The sequence below is a fragment of the Beta vulgaris genome, chromosome 3, assembly GCF_026745355.1.
Source record: "Beta vulgaris subsp. vulgaris cultivar EL10 chromosome 3, EL10.2, whole genome shotgun sequence".
In the NCBI taxonomy this organism is placed as follows: Eukaryota; Viridiplantae; Streptophyta; class Magnoliopsida; order Caryophyllales; family Amaranthaceae; genus Beta; species Beta vulgaris.
The window spans coordinates 40,514,043-40,536,689 of NC_079204.1; the positions used below are offsets into that span (position 1 = coordinate 40,514,043).

Consider the following 22,647-nt stretch of genomic DNA (forward strand, 5'->3'; position numbering starts at 1 on the left):
TAATATGAGAGTAGGCCAGGCTGTTTTATATCTAAATGATGAGGCCGATTTGTGGTGGAGAGAAAATGGGGCTAGATTGAGTGCTGCTGAGGGATTCAATTGGGAAACCTTTCTGGTTGTGCTGAGAGGAAATTTTTATCCTGCCTTCATGAGAAAACAAAAAGCTCAAGAATTTATCAACCTTAGGATGGCTAGTATGACCATTTCTGAATATTATAGTAAATTCATAACCCTGTCTAGGTTTGCACCTGAGGTGGTAGCTACCGAGGAGCTTAAGGCTCAGAGGTTTGAGCAAGGGTTGACTGATGAAATCCAGCTGGGATTAGGGGATGAAACCTTTACATCTTTAGATGTGGTGTATGGGAGAGCTTCTCATATCTATGAGTTGCAATCAAGAAGAGATAAGAAGAATGGGATTGTTGGTGAAAAGAGAAAAGAGGTTAGTACTGGGGGAAACAAAAGTAATTTTAAGAAAAACCGGAATGAAAATGGGAATTTCCAAGGAAGAACCAACCAGGACAATCGTAGTCATGGTAGACCTGATGGGGTTTACCATTGCAAGAAGTGTGACAAAAACCATCGTGGGAGGGACTGCAAGGGAGATTTAGTGACCTGTAACTATTGCTAGAAGAAGGGTCATAGAGAGTATGAGTGCTTCTCCAAGCACGGGAAAGATCTGAAGACTCAGAGGAATGGTAATTAGGCTAGATCAGGGTCCAATCAGACAGGGAACCAGGGTCCTAAGCCTGGAGGTCAGAATAACCAAGGAAACTATAGTAGGCCTGCTAATGAAAATCCTACCCAGAACAAGCCTGCGGGAAAAGTGTTCGTGATGAGTCATAGCGAAGAGAGAGGTCCGCTGATGTGGTCACTGGTAATTTCTCTTTATATTCAGTTTTCGTTAAAACGTTATTTGATTCGGGGGCGACCGATTCTTTTATTTCGTCTCCTGTCTTAAAGAGTCTGGGGTTATTAGAATATGAATCAATTGAATTGTCTATCAGTATTCCTACTAGGAAAGTTGTAAAGTGTACTAAGTTGTTCAAGAACCTGCCTTTGAAGATAGGAAGGAGTGTCTTTCCATCCGATTTAATCGAGTTTAACTTAGGAGACTTAGACGTGATTCTTGGGATGAATTGGTTGAGTCCTTACAAGGCCAGGATTGATTGTGAATTTCAAAAGTAGTGTTGAGAAACCCTTCGGGAAAAATTGACCTCATATAGACGATTTGGGAAACCCAAGAAGTTTGGAGTGATCTCTGCTATGCAAGTGCAGAGTTGATGATAAAGGGGTGTGAGTATTTTTTCTGTAGCGTGCAAGATGTTAGTAAGGAACGAACTAAAACTTGAGGATGTCCAATAGTGAATGATTATGGATACCGAGTAGATTTCAATGCCGCCTGCAAGAGCCGTTGAGTTTACCATGACTTATTCCTGGAACTGCACCTATATCTAAGGCACCTTATAGAATGGCACCTCCTGAGATGATGAGTTGAAGACGCAATTGAAGAACTTTTGGATAAGGGTTATATCAGACCTAGTGCATCACCTTGGGGAGCTCCTGTATTGTTCGTGAAGAAAAAGGATGGGAGTATGAGGTTATGTATCGATTATAGGGAGTTGAACAATGTTATCGTCAAGAACAAGTACCCTTTGCCTAGAATAGATGACCTATTCGACCAATTGAATGGAGCAAGTGTGTTCTCGAAGATTGACTTACGTTCTGGATATCGTCAATTGAGGGTAGCCGATAAGGATGTGCCTAAGACTGCCTTTAGAACGCGTTATGGTCACTACGAGTTCACTGTAATGCCATTTGGGTTAACCAATGCTCCTGTGATATTTATGGACTTGATGAATAGGATCTTTCATGAGTTTTTGGATAAGTTCGTAGTGGTTTTCATTGATGACATCTTGATATATTCGAGGAATGAAACCGAGCATGATGAACATTTGAGAATTATTTTGGAGACTTTGAGGAAGAACCAGCTATATGCCAAATTCTCTAAGTGTGAGTTTCGTTTGGAGAAAGTAGCATTTTTGGGTCATTTTGTGTCTAAGGAAGGAGTCTCAGTAGATCCTGCCAAAATTCAAGCTGTGAGTGAGTGGCCAACTCCAAAGAGTGTGTCAGACATTAGGAGTTTCTTGGGTTTAGCTGGCTATTATAGGAGATTTCGTGGAGATTTCTCGAAGATAGCAAGACCATGACTAATTGATGAAAAAGGAGTCCAAGTTTGAGTGGAATGAGAAGTGTGAGGAAGCTTTTCAGATCTTGAAGGATCGTTTAACACTGCACCTGTTTTAACCCTACCTGATGGAATGAGGGATTTGAGGTCTATAGTGATGCTTCGAAAAATGGTTTGGGTTGTGTGTTGCAACAGAATGGTAAGGTAATTGCGTATGCATCGCGTCAATTGAAACCTTATGAGGCTAATTACCCTACCCATGATCTAGAGTTAGCTGCCATAGTGTTTGCATTGAAGATTTGGAGACATTATCTTTATGGAGCAACTTGTAAGATATTTACAGACCATAAGAGTTTGAAGTACATATTCACTCAAAAGACTTGAATATGAGGCAGAGAAGATGGTTGGAGTTGATTAAAGACTACGATTTAGACATCCAGTATCATGAGGGGAAAGCCAATGTGGTGGCTGACGCCTTGAGTAGGAAATCGAGTCATAGTTGATACTTTGATAGTCCCTGAGGAGTTGTGTCGAGATATGCAAAGGTTGAGCCTAGAAATTTTAAATCCTGGGGAAAGTGAGGCTAGACTTAGTAATCTTTCTTTGGGAGTGTCAGTTTTCGACGAGATTATTGAGGGTCAAGTCGGGGATGAGCACCTAGACAAGATCAAGGAGAAAATGAAGCAAGGTAAGGAAGTAGACTTCAAGATTCATGATGATGGGAGTCTAAGGTTTAAAGGGAGGTGGTGTGTACCACAGAAGTGCAATGACCTTAAGAGACGTCTTATGGACGAGGGGCCCAATACTCCATATTCTGTGCACCCTGGGGGTGACAAGTTGTACAAAGACCTTAAGGTAATCTATTGGTGGCCAAACATGAAGCGAGAGGTAGCTGAATATGTGTCTAAGTGCCTGACCTGTCAGAAGGTGAAGATAGACCATAAGAGACCCATGGGGAAAGTTCAATCGTTAGAGGTCCCTGGATGGAAGTGGGATTCTATTTCTATGGACTTTGTGACTGCCTTACCCAAGACGAGAGTGGAAATGATACCATTTGGGTTATTGTGGATAGACTAACCAAGTCCGTCGTGTTCATACCTATTAAGGAGACATGGAAAAAGAAGCAATCGCTAAGACCTATATCAAGCATGTAGTGAGATTGCATGGAGTTCCAAAGGACATTATCTCGGATCGTGACTCTAGATTTCTATCTAAGTTCTGGAAAAAGGTCCAATTAAACCTTGGGACAACATTGAAAATGAGTACCGCCTTTCACCTGCGACCGATGGTCAGACTGAGAGGACTAATCAGACTATGGAGGATATGTTGAGAGCTTGTGCAATGATTTTCAAGGAAGTTGGGAGGACCAATTAGATTTGATTGAGTTTTCTTACAACAATAGTTACCATGCGAGTATAAAGATGGCACCATTTGAGGCATTATATGGACGGAAGTGTAGAAGTCCCATTTGCTGGAATGACTTTAGGAAAATATAGTTTTGGGGACTGAATTTATTGAGGAGACCTCAAGAATGTCAAATTGATTCAGGCTCGAATTCAAGCTGCGCAAGATAGGCAGAAAAGTTATGCAGATTTAAAACGTCGCGAAGATGAGTTTGCTGTAGGTGATAAAGTATTCTTGAAAGTATCACCCACTAAAGGCGTTATGAGATTTGGGAAAAAGGGCAAGCTAAGTGCTAAATATGTAGGCCCATATGAGATTTTGGAGCGCATTGGGAAAGTAGCTTATAGATTGGCATTGCCAATGGAGTTTGAAAAGATGCATGATGTATTCCACATCTCCCAACTTAAGCGCTATATCCCTGATGAGCGTCATGTGTTAGAGCCTGAAAGAGTGCAGATAGATAGTAGCCTCACATATGAGGAAAGACCTGTCAAGATTCTCGACAGGAAAGTGCGTAGTACGCGAACAAAGATGTTCATATTGTCAAAGTTCTTTTGGTCTAACCACGAGTCAGAAGAGGCAACGTGGGAAGCCGAAGAGATATGAGAAAAAGTATCCAGACCTATTCCTTGAGGTGAGTTACGAGGGCGTAACTCGTTTTCTTTAAGGGGGTAGAATGCGATAAATTTCGCGCTTTTGTCTATTTTTATGAGATTTTCATGCATATGTATGCCTATGTCGGGCAATTTGCACATGTTAGTGCAAAAGAAGTAGAGTCTCCGCATAAGAAAAGTGTTCATAAGTAACACAAGTGTTTTAAAAATGGGAAAGTGCACAAGAGGCACTACCTTTTCTTCAAAAGTTTTCGAAATGATGAGTTCAAACTTTTGAAAGTACGAGGTTTTGTGTTAAGTTTCGGGACGAAACTTCTTTTAAGGGGGGTAGACTGTAATCCCCCACAATTTTAAAGAATTTTCATAAATATATTAAAGTATTTATGTAGTTATATTTAAATCCAAATGAGTTTGGAAAATGATTTGACTTTTAAAAAGGGTTGACTATTTTAAAAGTCAACTAAATTATTTTTCATAGCTTAATAAAATTTGAAATATTTAATTAAGCATGTTTTAATAAGAGTTTTAATTACTAAAAGTATATTGAAAAGGAGTTAATGGAATCGAAAGCCCAAAAGTGATAAAAAGGGAAAGAGTAATTTGATGACTAAAGTTTAGATAGCCCATCTTATTAGTCATCAAGTTCATTTAATAATCTCTTTTCCTAAGCCCACAATAAGCCTTTATATAAATATCCTAAAAACCCAATTATTTTCCCTACACACTTTATTTTCTCCTCCTTCTCACGTCATTCCTCTCTCTCCACTCGGCTTCACTCTCTCTCCTCTCTTGTGCCGTTCTTCAAGTTTTCTTTTTGTTTCTTCTTCTTCAACTTTCTTCGTGTTGAACAAGAAACGTCACAAATCTTTGTTTGAGCCAAGAAACCTGTTGCCGTGCTGCTGTCGTGGCTGCTGTGCTGTCCGGCGCTCCTTTTCCTCCTTGTTGTTGGTTGTTTTTCTTTCTTCCTCTCTAAGATTCCATTAAAGTACTAGTTTTATGTTATTTTATTAATAATTAGCATGTTTATGATTTAAATTACTTTTTAATGCTAAAATATTTCGGTATATGTTTATTAGTATAATAAATTTCAGATTTATATATGTTAAGTTTATTTTAGTTTTATCATGAAATTATAGTTTTTAGGGTTTTTAATTACTAGAAACTATATATATAAAGTATAAATCATGAGATTTGGTTAGTACATTTTATATGTATTGAATATATTTTCAGAAGATTTATTAAATTTTATAAATGCTGTAATTTCAGAAAATAAGTATTTTAAGAGTTTTAAATGATTTTTAATCACTAGAATAGTTGTACTATACTAGGGATTAAAAATAACAAAAGTTTGGTACGAAAAACGATTTTAAAACACGTTTAAGGGGGTTTTAATCGTTTTAAAGTTGCTGTAAATTTTTAGTTCGAGATATTTATTTCATTATTTTATTTTCTAGGCGGAGATTTCGTAGTAGGCACTACTACATTTTGAACAAATGCAACGGTATAATGCAACGGTTAACCATAATGCAACGCATAATGCAACGGTTAATTATAATGCAACGGTTTTTTGCAACGGTTCTAATGAACTGTTGCACTAGAGTGTCAAGTGCAACAACATTTCAAGCTATGCAACGGTTTCTAAATAAACGTTGCAATAGGACAATAGGGTACTCTACCAGCTGTATGCATTACATAAGGGTATGAAATGAAACATCATAGTTAATTCCCTTTTTCCCTTCTTGTGTGAGATTATAATAATTTATACCCAAGAAATCCAAACCCTTGTTTCACCCAATCACTTTCTTTCTTTGCCTCGTCACTCTCTTTCTCCCCCTCCTGCGATACCACCTCGCCGGAGCCATCTCGATGCTCCGGTTACTTATCCCTCTCCTCCAACGTATTGATTTCGTTTGTTAGATTCAATTAGTTTTTCCCAAATTACAGAAACCCTAAGTTTAAATATTAAAATTTAGATTAAAATTGTGTAATTGTTACATAATTAAGATGAATTTTAGCCCCAAACATGGCTGGGTGGATACGTCAACTTCGATGACGAAATTGCGCTAAAAATCGCGGGGGATGGAGCTCGGCGACTGGGCTTCGGTCTTGTGTTGCTACCGTGGTGTTTAATTGTGTGGAGAATCGAACTGGGCATCCCTACACTGCGTCGGTTGCCTGCCGCGGCTGGCTGGGCTCGTGCTAATCGGTTGCACGGCAGTGGTTCATTGGTGGGTTCCTTGTCCCTCTCATGTTTGTTTTCTGTCGTGCCGTCATGCAATGTTGCTGTTCTGCATCTCTTCTCTGCCTGTGCTACTTGTCACCGTCGTCGCCTCAATAGATGTTGCTGCCTCGCCCATTATTGTGCTGATTACAGGAGATTTCTAGGTTTGCTTCTTTATTCCTCCAATTCTTTTGCTTCTCACTTTGAGAAAAATCGAAAAAAGAAGGGTAAACCCTAAAATTCCTCCCCTCTTCTCTTTGATTCTCGTATCTAATTGAAATTGATAATGTCATTGAAAAGTATGGAAGTGTTGGCCAGCTAGATGTTGGCAACACAATTCTTATTATTCTTCAACTGTGCTTCGCTGGAATTATTGTGATCTGCCTCGATGAACTTCTGTAGAAGGGATATGGTTTAGGTTCTGGAATTTCACTTTTCATTGCTACCAACATCTGGTGAGGTACTGTCTTTACTGTGTTCTAGTATATGATGTGTATTTTATCCCATGATGGTGTGATGTATTTTAGCTAAACCATGTCTTTTTATGTCTTGGATTGCAGTGAGAACATCATCTAGAAAGCATTCAGCCCAACCACCATCAATGCTGGCCGTGGAGCCGAGTTTGAGGGTGCTGTTATTGCCTTGTTCCACCTCCTCAATTCCTGTCGATTTCTTGGCATGTTCAATTTATTTTTTCTGTTATTAGTATTATTTTACAAGTTCTTTGTTTCTTGATTATTTTTTATTCTGGTGTTTTTTGCTGGATATCACTTTTGGGTATTTGCGCATTTCCATTTCTGATTCTTGGGTTTCATTTTAGTCATAGTTTACGAGTTCCGATTTCTATAAATCCTGGCAATTCATTGATTTCTGGTTTGATGATGAATATCACTTGATATTAGGTTATTAGCACATTTTTGTTTCTATAAATGCTTTTTTGCATAATGTTTATTATTTTCATCTGTGAAATTTTGATGAAATTCTCTTGATTTTGGTTTTCTTATTGATATTCGCTTCAAGTTATCATACTATTTCTTTTCAGAGTTTTGAGTGGTTATATGTTCTTTTTAGGGGATGAGTGCTTATATGTTAATTCCATGATTAATATATAAAAAATTCTTTTGGAACAAATGAATTTAGTGCATTTTAGGTATAATTATAAGTGTGTTATTATGCTTGTTCTGCTCATTTTGGTGCAATTATAATGGAAACTTGCATTCCCTTCTTCACGGTATGCTTGCATTATTATGTTTTGGTTTTGTGTTGTATATGAAGCACTTTTTCTTTACAGAAGTCAAATCAAGGTAAAAGGATAGCAACTAAAAAAATACAATATGACTCCTGCTCATTCCAACCTTACTCTAACACCTAGATTATGAGCTAGATTCACTTCTATTCTTGACACTTTTATCCAACTTAAACGGAATATTATGGTCTTCATTTTGTATCCTCAATAATAGACTTTCTCTTGTTGTTGAACTTTGGTTCCGGAGGCTGTCAATCAACTCTTGACTACCAATGTGAATAGTTAACTCTCTTATGAATAACTAACTCTCTTGACCCTATAATATTGTCTTTGATTGCTTGAAGAACTGCATATGCTTCTGTTTGAATAGGCGAAATGACAAAGATTTTGTGAGCTTTGAACCTATTATGGTCTTCATTTTGTATCCAAGTTGTATGTTTTTTTTCGATAGTATTTTGACTAACGAGATGTAAATCAAACTTGTGTTAGATTCTGGATTCAGATCTTGTTTCACTAGTTTTTCTTAAAAACATGATTAAGATGTTTAACCGTGTTAATTACATGGAAAATATGTTTGATGGTGATAACAGGAAATATGGGCCATGAAGAATTCCATTATAGTGGACAACAAGAATCAATCTACTACTCGAAGAAGCTCGTGGGTTACCTCAAATTCACGCAATTGTTGAAAATATCACAAACCCAACTTTATTCTCTTTTACGGCGCTGCTTGCTGCCCTCACTGCCGCAACATTGGACTCACTTTTTGCCAACATATATGAAGGAAGAGTTGATGCATGATGAGAGATTTTGAGTAGTTACTCGCATAAACAAATGTGCATTTTATATGTAAAAGTTCTCTCGAAGAGAATTGAAAAACTATGAATTTTGTTTAGTTTATTAGTTGATAGACTTGTAATAATATTTTTGATAATTTGTCTATGAGCACATGAATATTCTATGCATAACTTTTTCTTCTAGGTATAAAATTTCAAAATACATTTATGAATATATAACTTTATATATGTTAATTTTCTACTAATATTATGAAATTGGAGTTGCGTTTGCTATGGAGGCGTTGTAATATATGTCAATATGAGATATTGTATTTGTTATAAAGGCGTTGCAATAGTTATACGATGGCGTTGCAATATATTTTTGGAGGTGTTGCAATAGATGCCACAATGGGACACAATATGAGTAGTAGGAGCGTTGCAATAGTTATTATATGGCGTTGCACTAACAATAGAGGCGTTGCAATAGGTTTTGTAGCTGTTGCAACGATTATTTACACCTATTGCAACGGTTGTGTTGTAGCCGTCGCAATAGGCCAAAAAACCGTTGCAATAGGCCAAAAAACCGTTGCAATAGGTCTAATGCAACGGCAGCAACAGTAACGGTTGTTGGACCGTTGCTATTGCAACGGTTTTTAGCTTTATTACAACGGTTTTTAGGGGTTGCAATAGGTCATTTATGTAGTAGTGAGGAGACTTTTAGCGAGTAAAAGTGGCCTACCGATTTGTTTACACAATGTACGTACATCGTCTACGTGCTATGTGATTTAGAAGCATGCTCTAAGAGTATTTTATTTATTAGTATCATGTATATGACTCTATTTGTTCATATATATGATTATTGGAATTGTTTTACATGTTATTTGCCTGTGTGCTACATGTAAACTAGAAGTGTTTATGATTATAAATGTTTGTATGGAAGATTGATGCAAGCAGGATAAGTCAAGTTTATTCATTAATTCGTGAGTGAATTAATGTAAGTTAGAGTGAATCATGTTTTACATGGATTCTTGAGTATTGTTACTATCTTATAAGGACCGTGGATCTTATTTGGTAAGTGACAAGTTTTACCTATATAAAGGTAAAGTTTATTGTTGGCTAGGTTCAACAAGTAAGTTGGTAAAGGTTAAAAAGGAAGTAAAGGAGTCTTGGTTGATAAGTTGTGATCACTTGTTAATCCAAAGATAAAAAGAAATTCTGTTATGATTGTGTGATTATTAATTGTGTGTTATTTGCTTGGTTGTTGTGTCAACACAAGTAATAAAATATATTCAACGTAAAGTGAAACGAGAATAGGTTATAAACTTTAGACTGGTGCACGTCTAGAGTTGGACATAAGGGTTGGGGTTATGGTGAGCGTGCCATAGCTTTTCTAGGAATGGGTTGATCACCATCCCTCTTTATTTCAAAGGTTCCTCGATATCGCAGGTCACTCTGAAATGCGGAGTCGCGCCCGCATTTCATCTTAGTAGGCAAGACAACTCGTCCTAATAACTATTCCATTTAAGTGATAAAAAGTTGGTGTAAGTTCAGTTCAGTAAAAGTTGTCTGCAGATTATTATATACTTATGTTATTATTTATTCCTGCATGTTATTTTGTAGTATCATGTTTAGGATTGTTTATGTCTGATATGTAGTACTGAGCTTTGCTGATTACGTGCTTGTTGTGTTTGTGATCATGACTTTGCCTATTGATCCTGTTGTGATCCTTCGGGGGAGCAGAGTCAAGACAGCATTGACATTACAGGTTCGCAGATGCATCTCATTGGGAATCGGGAATGGAGAGACTCTTGTATTACTAGTATCATTTAAGTTGTTTTCGTAGGAACTTATGTTTTCAGACAATAGTTAAGTTGGTGTATTTTTAGTTCTAACATTGTTATTGATTTCATAAGTTTTAATGAAGTTGTTTTAGAAAGTTGTTTTCCGCTGCAAAATTCTGAGTAAGCCGAAACGTTATCACACGGGCGATAATGCCTGGGTAATTCTCTAAGTTTTATATTATAAAGTTATTTCTAGAAAGAGAAAATTATCGGGGTGTTACACCGGATACCTTCTCTTAAGCCCCACGCCTCAGCCACTAAAATAGAGAAATGTGGCGAAATAGCATTAGCACCACTAAGCGGCAAATTGCCCTCATAATTCCTAATAACAAAGTCGTAGGCTGTACTACCATCTTGCAACTTAGAGCCATCAAAATTAAGCTTAATAGAATGAATATGAGGAGAAGACCAAGTAATAGCAGACTTCTTACATTTCTCATTACTTTTATAACTTTGGCGAGTTCTATTAGGCATAACATTATGAGGCACACCATTAGCCTTCTCCAGATTAAGACAAAAAGGCTCGTATCATAGCCACAAAGACCCTGTAGATAAAACATCTTGGCGAAAAATGATGTTGTTCCTAGCATACCGAATGAAACCACCAGACAATGGCAAATAAACTAAAATCTTTCATCGCAAATCTGGACTTGAGAGCACAAACATAATCAACAAACGGATTAGAGTCACCAAACGTAGGAAGAGGAGAAACCAACCCTTAAGCATTAACAATTGCTATCACATCCTGACCAAACGTGCAGTCAAGGAAAAAATGATGACCATCTTTCGCATGAAAATTACAAAAAACACACTCTAAAGGAAGATAAACATGACTACATTCTAACTTATCTTTTGTGGGAAGACCATTCTGACAAATTCTCCAGAGAAAAAACTTGATCTTATGAGGAATAGCCAAATCCCAAATCCAAGCATACCCTACCTGGGGAGTAATACTTGCACTATACCCTTGCAAAAGAACCACTCCTGACTTGACAGAGTATTCACCATATGAAGTTAGCCCCCAGAAAATCTTATCTACTATACCATTAGAAGGGATAAAATTTTTACGGATATCAGCAACTATATTAGAAGGGACATACTGAGACAACATTTCAATATTCCATAGGCCAGCACTAGTGATGAAAAAACTGACCTTAATCGCCTCTGATCCAACCAGAGGCATACATCTATGTTTAATAGGACAATCATACACCCAATCATCATTCCAAAAGGATATAGAATCACCATCACCAACCATCCATCGAAGACCTTGCTTAAAAGGAGTACGACACCATCACCAACCATCCATCGAAGACCTTGCTTAAAAGGAGTACGAAGATACATAAGTTTTCCCCATTGTCAAGAAACATTAACTTTAGGTTGATAAGAGAATAAAATATCTTGCTTTTAAATAATTATGCTTAACCAACTTAACCCATAAGTTATCATGCATCCTAATAATTTTCCAAAGAAGTTTAAACTGGAGAGCTTGATTATTAATTTTGGCCTTTCGTAAGCCTAAACCACCAAACTTTTTTGGTTTACAAACCCTATCCCACCCAATCAAATTAGGAGCTTTTGAAGCCGGATCTTCCATAAGAAATTGCTATACGATTTGTTCAACGAGGACATAATTTGAGGCGGCAGGGTAAAACTTTGCATCTAAAAATTAGCTTTAGACGCCAGATTAGATTGAATTAGAACAGTTCTACTCGCTTGAGAAAGTGAGTTAGCTCTCCATTTGGTAAGTTTAGTAGAGACCTTTTCCAGCTAAAGGTGGCATTAGTAACTTTCCCACTAATGTCTGGACATCCTAAATAATCACCTAAAGAGAGCGATTTATCCATTTGCAAGATATTCTGAAACTCATTCAGAAGCACTGGAGGGGTATTTAGAATACATTGAAATGCAGCTTTGTGGAAGTTAACAAGTTGGCCTGACATAGAGTATTACTTATTAAGAATAGATTTAATTGTTTGACAGCTTTCTATCTCTTTATTACCCCCAACATCAAATTTAATACAATATAAATTAATATTTTTTCTTGTATTTATGATCCACATATCTATTTTTCTAAAACTAATAATATTCGAAAACGCTATTTAATTTTGGGTTTACTAAGGAACTTATCATCCCACCTTTTGACGAGCAGGCGGGAAAAACGGTCATCGAAAAGTTTGAACGCCATTCTCTCTCCTCTCCCAGACTCCCACTTCCTCCAGCTTCAATCCTCCAATCGAATATTCAAATTTCCTAAAACCACAAAAACTCAAATTTCTCGTCTCAATCTCAAACTTTGCATTTTCTTCAACCGTACAATTTTAATTCGACGGGAAAACATCGAATTACGAAGATAACACGAAACCCTAATATCCTTATTCAATTATAGGGTTCTTTTCCCTAAATTCCACCCAAATTTAACTTTTTTCTAGGGTTTCTCTAGAAATTTCTGGTGATGTTTTCACGATAATGGAGAATGCCATTCTCTTAGAAGCAAAATGGATAGCGAAAGTAGTAAATTTCACACTGTTCAACCGCTTAGAGATCTTGAGTCAAATTGGGCCGTCGATCTTGCTAAAAATCTTGAAGATTATCTTTTGAAGATTTGCTCTGGTGAAATTTCTGGAGGGGATGATTCTCACTTATCCGTAAATTTCGCTGAAGGTTTGAATTGCTTTTATTGAAATCTGAAGTTCATAATTGTGGAATATTTGGGTGTTTCGAATTAATTTTTTTTTGCCTCATTTTTGGGGAAATTTTGTAGCTGCTTTATTGCTTCAAGGTTCGATACAAGTATATAGTCGTAAAGTTGAGTACCTTTACAACTTGGTGTTGCATGCTTTGGAGTTTATTTCTCAAACAAGGTTTGATTTTGGCGGCGCCCATCTCTTTTTGTTTCATTTTCATATTATTTCAATTGCTTTTATTTAACTCTTATGTTCACATAGAGATACAATATTTATCGGTTGCTCTGTGTCGTTTGATGTTATAAGTGAATTGCAATTCACGGAGGTTAAAATGTTATATAGCATCTTTGGTTATTGTTTATTTGAATGCTCACCTTCTCATCGCTCCTTGAATACCCAAAAGGCATCAACTGCCAGCAATTGTGGAAATGAGAGTGAAATACTCCTTCCATCCGGAAATAAAGTGGTGAGTGATGATGGGAAGGGACAACTATTATACAAGAGTTAATAGTGAACTCATAGTGTATCCATTTGTTGGCACAAATCACAACGGTTGCTGGCTTCAAAGTGGTGCTTTAGTGTTGTATGTTTTAATAACGATATGGTAAATGGATGTTACCAAATTCCTCTATTTAGAAGTCAGAAAATTAGCTGGTGATAAGTGGAAGTAGGCAAACTAAATTTTTTTCAGAACATCAGCTTGTTGCTGTTCGGTTGTCCCACACGCACACGGGTTAACTTTGCCAATTATTTGACTGACTTATTAATAAAAGAAATTTCTTCCTGGTTAAGCAGACTGTAAATAACAATTCTCGTTTTAAACCAGCACATGTCTGAGTTAGCTTTAGCTTGATAACTGAGTTATTTAGGAGATGATCCAAGTTAGTTGACAGATGAACTGAGTTAATGCATAACAATTCAACTTGGTCATAGTATTATGTTTCTAGATGGGTAGCTTGATTAAGTTCCTGGTTGCAAAAGGCTTTACTTTCTACCACGGGTGATCGTATTAACTTAAAGAGACATTTCTAGAGCTGTTTCAGATATTCTAATATGAATATATGATATCTCTCTTGCAGACATTTCTACCACGAGTGATATTTCATAGCAAATCATCATGCCTCTTTTTTTAATTATTCTTTCTTCATCCACCTTTCATTCATCATCTACTGGAAATTTTAATTCGTGTACAGCAAGTATGTATGGTGATCAAGTACATTTGTATACTTTTGTAAGAAATGAATATGTATTCTTCTATGAGCTATGTGATTTTGAACGAAATGTTAAACTTCTTGTAAGTCTTTGAGTTTTTCTTTTGTTGTAGTTTTATTCCATGAACAATACCCTTTAGTGGTGAAGAAGTGATCAAGTAATACTCGTCAACTTATAGGTTGAAAATTTTGTGTCTACTTCCCTATCTCCTAAAAAACGTAGTAATAACAATGTTGCCTTTTCAATTCACAACCTAGATTTTCTTTTTCTATAACACACTTCTTTTTACTTTAAATAAACAAAGTTATCTATGTTGCTTAATTTAGAGACAAGAAGTGTGGAAGTATCTGAGGTGCTTATTTTGTGAATGTGTGCTAGTTGGTAGGAGCCAAAATGTGTCTTTTAGACATTGGGATCTCTATCGTCAGATACTTTCTTGGTGGAGAATGACATTAAGCTCTCTTTCTACTTAGCATCCTTTAATGTCTTCCTATAACCTATTAGTTCACATCAACAATTGATCCATACTCAAATTCTTTTTCTTCTTTCTTATGTTTCAATTGGTCATAGTGTATGTTTTTCATTTGTTGTTTGGTTGCTTACAATACCCTATACAAGGTTTCAACAATACTTTACTACGTAAGATGTTTTATGGCATTTGCATTGGGTTTAATAAATGGATGCTTTACGTTTCTCTGTCTAATAAGTTTAGTCTTTAAAAAGTGAGTATATTTTCACTGCATATGCATAGTTGATCATAGGTAGTTACCGTAAGGTGTTTGATGGTAGTAGGCTAGTAGGGGAATTCATGTGTTAGGTTGGTGCGGTTTGGGAAAAAGGTGCGGTTTGGGAAAATGTACTAAGGGAGAGTTCAAACTTGTTGGAAAATAGTTAATTAGCTATAAATTGCTGGAAAGTAACTCATAAATGACTAGAATATATGGTAAAAAGTTGTGAAATACCCAATAATGGATCATCTAAATAGTTTTTGCGGTTTATAGCGCGTTTTGGTTTTACAAAGATTTAAACCCAATCAAAACCGCAAACCACGATTTGTTTGAAATCACAACCAGCCCAAATATTGAAATTGTAATCCAACCCAAACTGCGAAAAAATGGGTTGGCTTGCAGTTTGGTGCGGGCGAGACCATAGTCTGAACAACCCTAGATGGTAGGGTTTAATAAGGTTAGTATGCTTCAGGATAGCTTGGGATTGAGCTTGGACATTCATTTCTCAATCAAGGTTGAATAACTTTCTAAGCTCATATTGTAAACGTGCAACAATGAAATTCATATTATAATATAAGTGTTGTATATGCACTAAATGTGATCAAGAGAATGCTCATTCACACATGTCCATGAATTGCTCATTTATTGAACTTAGTCATATTATGGTGGAACTTATTTGTTTGCTCTAGTTATGTTTAGTTGCGGAAAGGTTAGTTTATGAATGTAGCAAACTAGCAATGTCGTAAATGCAACAAATTTGTATGTCTTACACAATGTTACCTGATTTGCTATCTAATTCGCCTTTTGAATTCGCCAATGAGCGAAAAATGAACCAAAATCGACCATAATTCGCGGGGAAATTAGGGAATTAGGTAACATTGGTCTTACATGAATATAGTGTTTCCATGAATTGAAGTTGGTCAAGTGACTTGGAGATGAGTTTTCTTAGTAAACAAATGAAAGCTCAAAATTAAAAATAATATTAGTGACATAACGGGGAAGAAATTGTAGTTGCTTTAATTGATTAACCACATACTTCCTCTGTTTCTAAATACATGCAACATTTGCATAGTGACCACTATTTATCTACCAGTCTTATCCTATATTCTCTCACAAATGTATAAGAAAAAATACAGATTTACTCCCTTCCTTTTTTTTAATTGCTACATTTTACACAAGATTTTAGGCAATATCACTTTCAAGCTTTTTGGATGGTACTTTTTGTTACATTTAATGTAAAATAATAAAGAAAGTGAAATAATAGTACTTTTTGGTGGAAAAAGTGAAAAACAAAGTACATGTTATTGTTGGTGGGCCAAGTACTTCAAATAAGAAAAGTTTCAACAATGTAGCAATTAAAAAGAAACAACCATATAAGGAAAATGTACCAATTAAAAAAATGCAGGGGGTAGTAAGTTAGTTTGATATGCTCAAAAAAGGAACATGCATTGTGGGAAATAACATGATAGTAAAGTGTTTCAAGCTAATAGTGAATTGATCAATTTTTTTCAATAGAGTTAGTAGTATTTAACAAGTAAAATTGGTGAATAGCAGGTTCAATCAATACGGTAACCATCAATGGCCTCAGATGTCCAGTATAGATGGGTTTGGCAAGTTGTCCTCTAGGTTTAACTTATGCCTTTCCATGGGTTGCTGGTTCTTATTTTCTTCTTCTCCCATAAGGTTTAGGCTAATCTCCCATGAGGCATGAGCTAGTTTATGAGGTTATTTTTGTGGTTCCTCTAAGCACATGATATGCTTGAGCTTATTATTCTGTGGCTTGTTTTCCCCATTCCCTTCTTTTACTTTCTTAAGCGTTGTATTGAACAGGTAGCTAGTTTTTTCCTTTTGCATGGAGGCTAGGAGAAATGTAGAGAGGGACTTTGGGGCCTTATGACCTTAAAATGATATATCTTTAAGGACAATTAAAATGGTAAATGGGGTAATCTTCAGGGATGGAGGAAGTATCTTGCTTCTTTTCAGAGATCGTTAAAAACATATGATTTTGAGAAACTATGGACTAACTTTCCTCAACAATAGAAATCTAATTCGATTGAATTTTATCAGAATAGATATAGTTTGCTTGTTCTATTCATTACTTACCTACAATACATTACAGTGAATCAAAGGCTCATGGTATTGGAAATCCTATAATTAAAATTTTGTTCATATTAGCTCTTGAATCAAACGTTTCCCTCTTGCAAAACTCTTAATCACTAGATGGAGATTTTGTCATTGAAGTGATTTGTCAAGAGTAGTTTTGATACAAATTTGATGATCATATAAGAACTGGCAAGATTAAGTGAAGCAACGAACCTGACTTCTTTTAATGTAGTTGGCACCAGATACAGAACATGCAAAGCCTGTAATCTGATTATTACTTCTGGTGCCAAACTACCCTTGAATATACAGTTTGATGCTTCTAAGGTGACGATGGACAAATAGAAAAGGCTCACAAACATATATAGGAGTCCTTATGAATAATCAGTTCTGACTTCTGAGTCCTGAGATTGTGACAACCTGGTCGGTCTAGTGTATTTGCAATATGACATATGGGAGAAATAAATTGTCTAAAGAAGATGAGGAGTTGACTCATTGACTATTTGAGTAGGACTAGCATGTATTTTTGACAGGGGTCTATGTTCCGTGTTTCATAATTGCCGTGGTGTGAGTAAAATTGTTTCAAGAATTCCATTGACTTATTTATGTATACAGATCACAAGATCCTGTGGAAACCACTTCAGTCCAGCCTGAAGCAAGTTCATCTCGTGCAGTTCATGATGAGGATGATCAGTTTTGGGTCTCAGATGATATTTCTGGTAACTGGGTAGTTCTGCTAACATATTTTGTTTGTTTTCTGAAGAAATTAAGTATGGTTGGGTGGATTTTTTTTTTTTTTGGGGGGGGGGGGGGCGGGGGGACTGGGGAGGGCAGGGTCTTCTATTCCTTTTTAATTATTGTGTAGCTTAACCCTGATTCTATGGCAGTGGACGCAAAAAATTGCCTCGATGGTGTGACCAGCAAAGACACTTTTTTGGATCACTTCATAAAGCCACCTGCTAACCTAGTTGTACTTGAAGGTGATTGCTTAGATTCCACTGATGATGGTGGAGAACTGGAATCTTACCTGGTACACTATCTCTTATGTACTATTTTAGAGAATCAAGAAATATTTTACTTTAAATCTAGCTAATCTTTGTTATCATGGATGGTTGCAGTTGGCCACCAACAATCTCTATTGTGATTTTATCCTTTTAGACCCATGCGATTCAGTAGCCGTAGATGAGTTTCTGAAGGGTGATAAATCTGGTGATAGACAGCATGGTAGTAACAGAGGGAGTTCATTGATCTCAAAAGCTCACAAAAGTTTCCTCTCTCCTGCCAGACGCTCTGGAGGGACAGCTCGCAAGTCATCTGTCAAGAAAAGGTTGGATGATCTTGGTCAGGCTTCGCCTCTTGGTGGTACCAGCAAAAATCTAAACGATGATTTTGAGCCTGGTCCTTCTTGTAACGATATTCCTGTTCATGGAAACTATGGATTTGAATCAGATAATGAGAATCCGCAGCATGAGGATATTGACGATTCTGATGGTGATGGTGATGATCCTTGGAAAACTTTGAATCCCCATGAACCTGGAAACTTGAAAGTGAAGCCATTCAGAAAAGGTTCTATTAATTTTTTTTTAGGACATTATTGCATGCCCTTATTACAATACTGTCATTCCTAATTTGTTTTTTTTATATGTCAAGCAGTAAAAATTCCCAAGAGGATAGGGATGATGAAAAACATCAATGTAGCTTCTCAGTTTCCCCTTGCAAAGCTTCATGGAACAATCAGTCCAGAGCTCACACGGATATGGGAGTTGCATATTTGTGCTCGTAAAAGACAAGAAACCCAACCAATTCCACTGTATGAAAAGGTATGTTTTATCTGTAGTGATTGGGGGTGTTATTTTCGCGTATTTGCGCTTGCATGATTTTGACAAATTAAATGCAGCTGCGCGAAACCCTTGTTGGTGGACATCCTGATCATGATACCTTTTGCCCTCCTGAGAATGGTGCTGCAGAAGATGCATCCGATGATGGGATCCATGATTTTGATGAACCTGATTTTGACATGCCAGATATCAATTTTATGGATGAACAAGTAAATTTTGAACCATTTAAGGTCAGAGATACTTTTTCCTTTTTTCCTTTTTCTAACACCTTCTCATTGCTGGTGACATCATTGAGGAAGAGGGATAATCCTGCTTGTTGAACCATAGACAATTGCATCAACTTACTTCATCTTTGGATGCAGCATGATGATTTTGCTGATCACTATGATGCTGCTAATGCTAATCTAAAGGAGGATGCAAGCTCTGAACCTAGCCTAGAAGATCTATGTCGCGCTCACCTGGTAAGACTGGGCCTTTTCATCGACCTATCAGTCTGTGGGTCAATAATTATTTCTCACCTTGTTGCTCTATTTGTAGTTTTATGAGTCTCTAGGAAGCAACCTCTTGACTGGTCTTGGCTAGTTTAGAATACAAATGCAGTAGTTACCGAGTTGGCACTCTTTCTCATCTTTAATTTAAAGGAGTTGAGCCTTTGATGGAGACAAGAGAGTGGTACTTAAGTAGATGAAGGATGATGAGATTATAAGAGCACTGCAAGAGACTCGTAGGGAAGGGGTGGGGGGGGGGGTTAAAGATCTTCAGTCTCACTGTGTGCGACATCATGTGTCCAATACACTCTCATCTTGGCGCATCACCAAGTATATTAAAATATTTACCTTTTAGACTGTTATGGTGGCAAAGTCAGGAGTGAGTTTACATATTATGGCGCATGAAATGTAGCACTACTTGAATAGTCAACAAGAATAATAGAAAGTAGAAACCCTTTTTGCTTGATATTTAACAAAAGGTGCTTGTAATCTGTATAAAAGAACAAACGTCTTTAGCAAAACCTAGGTGTATTACTATTTGAAATCTCTTCCCATTCATCTCAGCACTGTGGAAAATCTTTAATTGGCTATCATGAGCCGTTGCTTATCTATGCAACTTCTGTCCCAAGAGACTTTTCACAAATTTCGGCACTTTGGCATGATGATGAAGAGTAAATATAGTTGGAGCGTAGGATGCGAGGTGTTACCTGAATATGAGAGAATGGTAATAATATTAGAACTAGTAATTGTTGATGGATAGAGATGAAAAAGAGAAAGTAGAGGGATGTAAAGAGAAAAAAATGATAAATGTGATAGAGAGGTGGTTTCTTTTTTTATTTCCTCATTTACACGTGAAGGAATTGCGAAAAACAATTTGAGACATTCATTTGAAGGAAGTATTAAAATATTGTTGGGTGGGGAAGTACAACTGTGCTCTAGAGGTTGATCTGGATCATGCACTAGATAAAAGATCCACCAAGCTTTCTGGTTTTAAATTCCTTGATTCGTGCTTGGGCCTTGGCCAAGCACAGTAAAGTAGCTTGTCCCCACTCCCCATGCTGGGCCAATTCAGGCCAAAACTTGGGCTTGCATGACATGACCCATGTTCCTGGAACGTTAGTTTGTTCAGGCCGACATGCTATTTGGGCCCTTTTGTTTTTTGTTCTTTTTGTACTACTTCGTCCATTGCATATTAATTGCAGCAATTTTCTTATTGAAGAGTTTCTCATTAATTGCAATTTGCAACATTACCTTATTTTGTGAAGTGTTCTCTCTATCTCTCCCCTATCACATGATTCCCTCTTTTTTTATCTCTCTCTCTTCAGATGGCTTCTTTTACCAGTGTGTCAACCCCATATGTTGCATTTAATATGGAAAGGAGGAAGTATATCGTTTGACTGTGGCTTTTACTATGGTTCCTACTCTGATTTAATTCTTGTATATTTAACTTATAAGTTACCAAAATGAAAGCTTTTATATTGGTTATAATTTTCCATTCTTTATATTAATTTATTTATGTTAATATGTTACATAATATTTAGAACTATTTGCAATGAGCTAATAATCTAATAGGAAAACATATTGACAAAGAAATAATAAACCAATGAAGTAATCGAGATACCATTATAGGTGAAGGTGCATTGGGGAATGGGGACCTCGGTTATGATTCAGAATCTAGACTCTCCTCTCCGTCTGCTTAATATACATATTAGCTATCTGTAGTTTCTATGTGTGTGGAACTTCATTTTCGACACTTCAAGCTTAATAAATTTGGTTTTAAAGGGCATGTTTTAGCAAACACTACTCAGCCTCAAGTTTGAGGTTCAGCTGAATTTGTATATTCCACAGTTTCACACTTGAGATTAATTACTGAAACAAATAAGCAGTGAACACATTGATATCTCTGTTGCAATCCTTTCTTTCATGATTTAATGACTTTGAGGCACATCATGCTTTCTGTCAGGATGCCCTTCTTGCTAACATAGCTGAAAGTGAGAATCAGAGTGAGTTGGCTGCTCGGGTTTCATCATGGAAGCAGAGAACTGAACATGACTTGGAAGAGGAAGTATGCCCTTTAAACCATATTTCACATAAATTTCAGTCAGAGCTTGACTTCACTTTGTTTTAGTGAATTTGCCACTGTTTTCTTAGTGATCTAAGGTAAATCTTCATTGTTTCAGGATTCACGCCCACCATTTGACATACATGAATATGGTGAAGCAGTTTTGGAAAGACTATCACTAGGGGAAGATGAAAGCCTTATGTCATTCACAGATGTGGTAAAGGGACGAGAAAAACATGATATTGCTCGGACTTTCTCTGCACTTCTGCAACTAGTAAGTTTTTGTGGGCAGTGTATGCTGATTTTCTTGGTTTCATACTGCTTCATTTTGGTCAATTGTGAAATAACTGCTGCATATGATGTAGGTTAATGACAGAAAAGTTGACCTGGAAAGAAGTACTTCAACCAGTGATTCTTTCTGCTACACAGCTGTGAATCCATTTCATATCCGGCTTCTTAGCCATGCTAAAGGGCCAAAGAAAATGCAATTTCAGTTTACAAAAAAGAGGCAAAAATCTCCTATCACAAGGGGTTGCAAAAAAGGTGAGATTGACAATTTGAGTAGACAACCTTTAGTTGTTGGCTCTCCGTCATCTGCTTCTAAATCAAGAGCTATATTAGCGCAACCAAATTGTAAATTTTCTGCGAAGCTGGAAAAGGATGGAAGACTTGGTAGCACTCCTGATAGGAAGCGCAGGCGAAGATCTCGGTTAGTTGAGGCAGTTGACTTGAGTTCAGCATGATGATGATGTGATATTCAGAGTGCACTCCTGATAGGAAGCGCAGGCGAAGATCTTCATTAGTTGAGGCAGTTGACTTAAGTTCAGCATGATGATGATGTGATATTCAGAGTGCATCATCCCTTGCTTAATCAGTCCTTAAGTTTTATAGCTTTAGATTAGCTAACAATGACCTTTAGACGTTCCTATTAATTGTAACTTATATTGGTATGTAATTGTAAGTCTAGGATTTTAGCGTTTGTATCTCCTTTTTTATCAGCAAGGGTAGGTATCTACTCTTATGTAATATAATGTGTATCACATTCTTTGGTTTTGTAAGGTATGATTAATACTTTGTTTTTTTTAACTAGAGGTACCACTCTTCCGCAAAGCTGCCTGGAAATTATGCTAATCTCTGATCTATGTAGTAGGGATGTGCATGGACTTTGATACTTTTGGAACCTTAATCACGGTTTTTTAATGGTATTTTACTTCATATTTTCAAATCATCGTAGAATATTTGATC

The 22,647-nt window shown here is 36.7% G+C and overlaps 1 protein-coding gene across 1 annotated transcript; it reads left to right on the forward strand.

The window, feature by feature from the left end:
• The first annotated feature begins 12,418 nt into the window (after window positions 1–12,418).
• On the forward strand, window positions 12,419–22,486 carry LOC104906519 (condensin-2 complex subunit H2). The gene is made up of 11 exons (XM_010695284.4): window positions 12,419–12,951; window positions 13,052–13,151; window positions 17,630–17,733; window positions 17,902–18,044; window positions 18,133–18,580; window positions 18,668–18,834; window positions 18,912–19,082; window positions 19,215–19,313; window positions 21,304–21,405; window positions 21,521–21,676; window positions 21,768–22,486. Exons 1-11 carry the CDS (start codon window positions 12,786–12,788, stop codon window positions 22,143–22,145), a joined length of 2,034 nt encoding a protein of 677 aa, XP_010693586.2. The 5' UTR covers window positions 12,419–12,785; the 3' UTR covers window positions 22,146–22,486.
• Window positions 22,487–22,647: the final 161 nt, after the last annotated feature.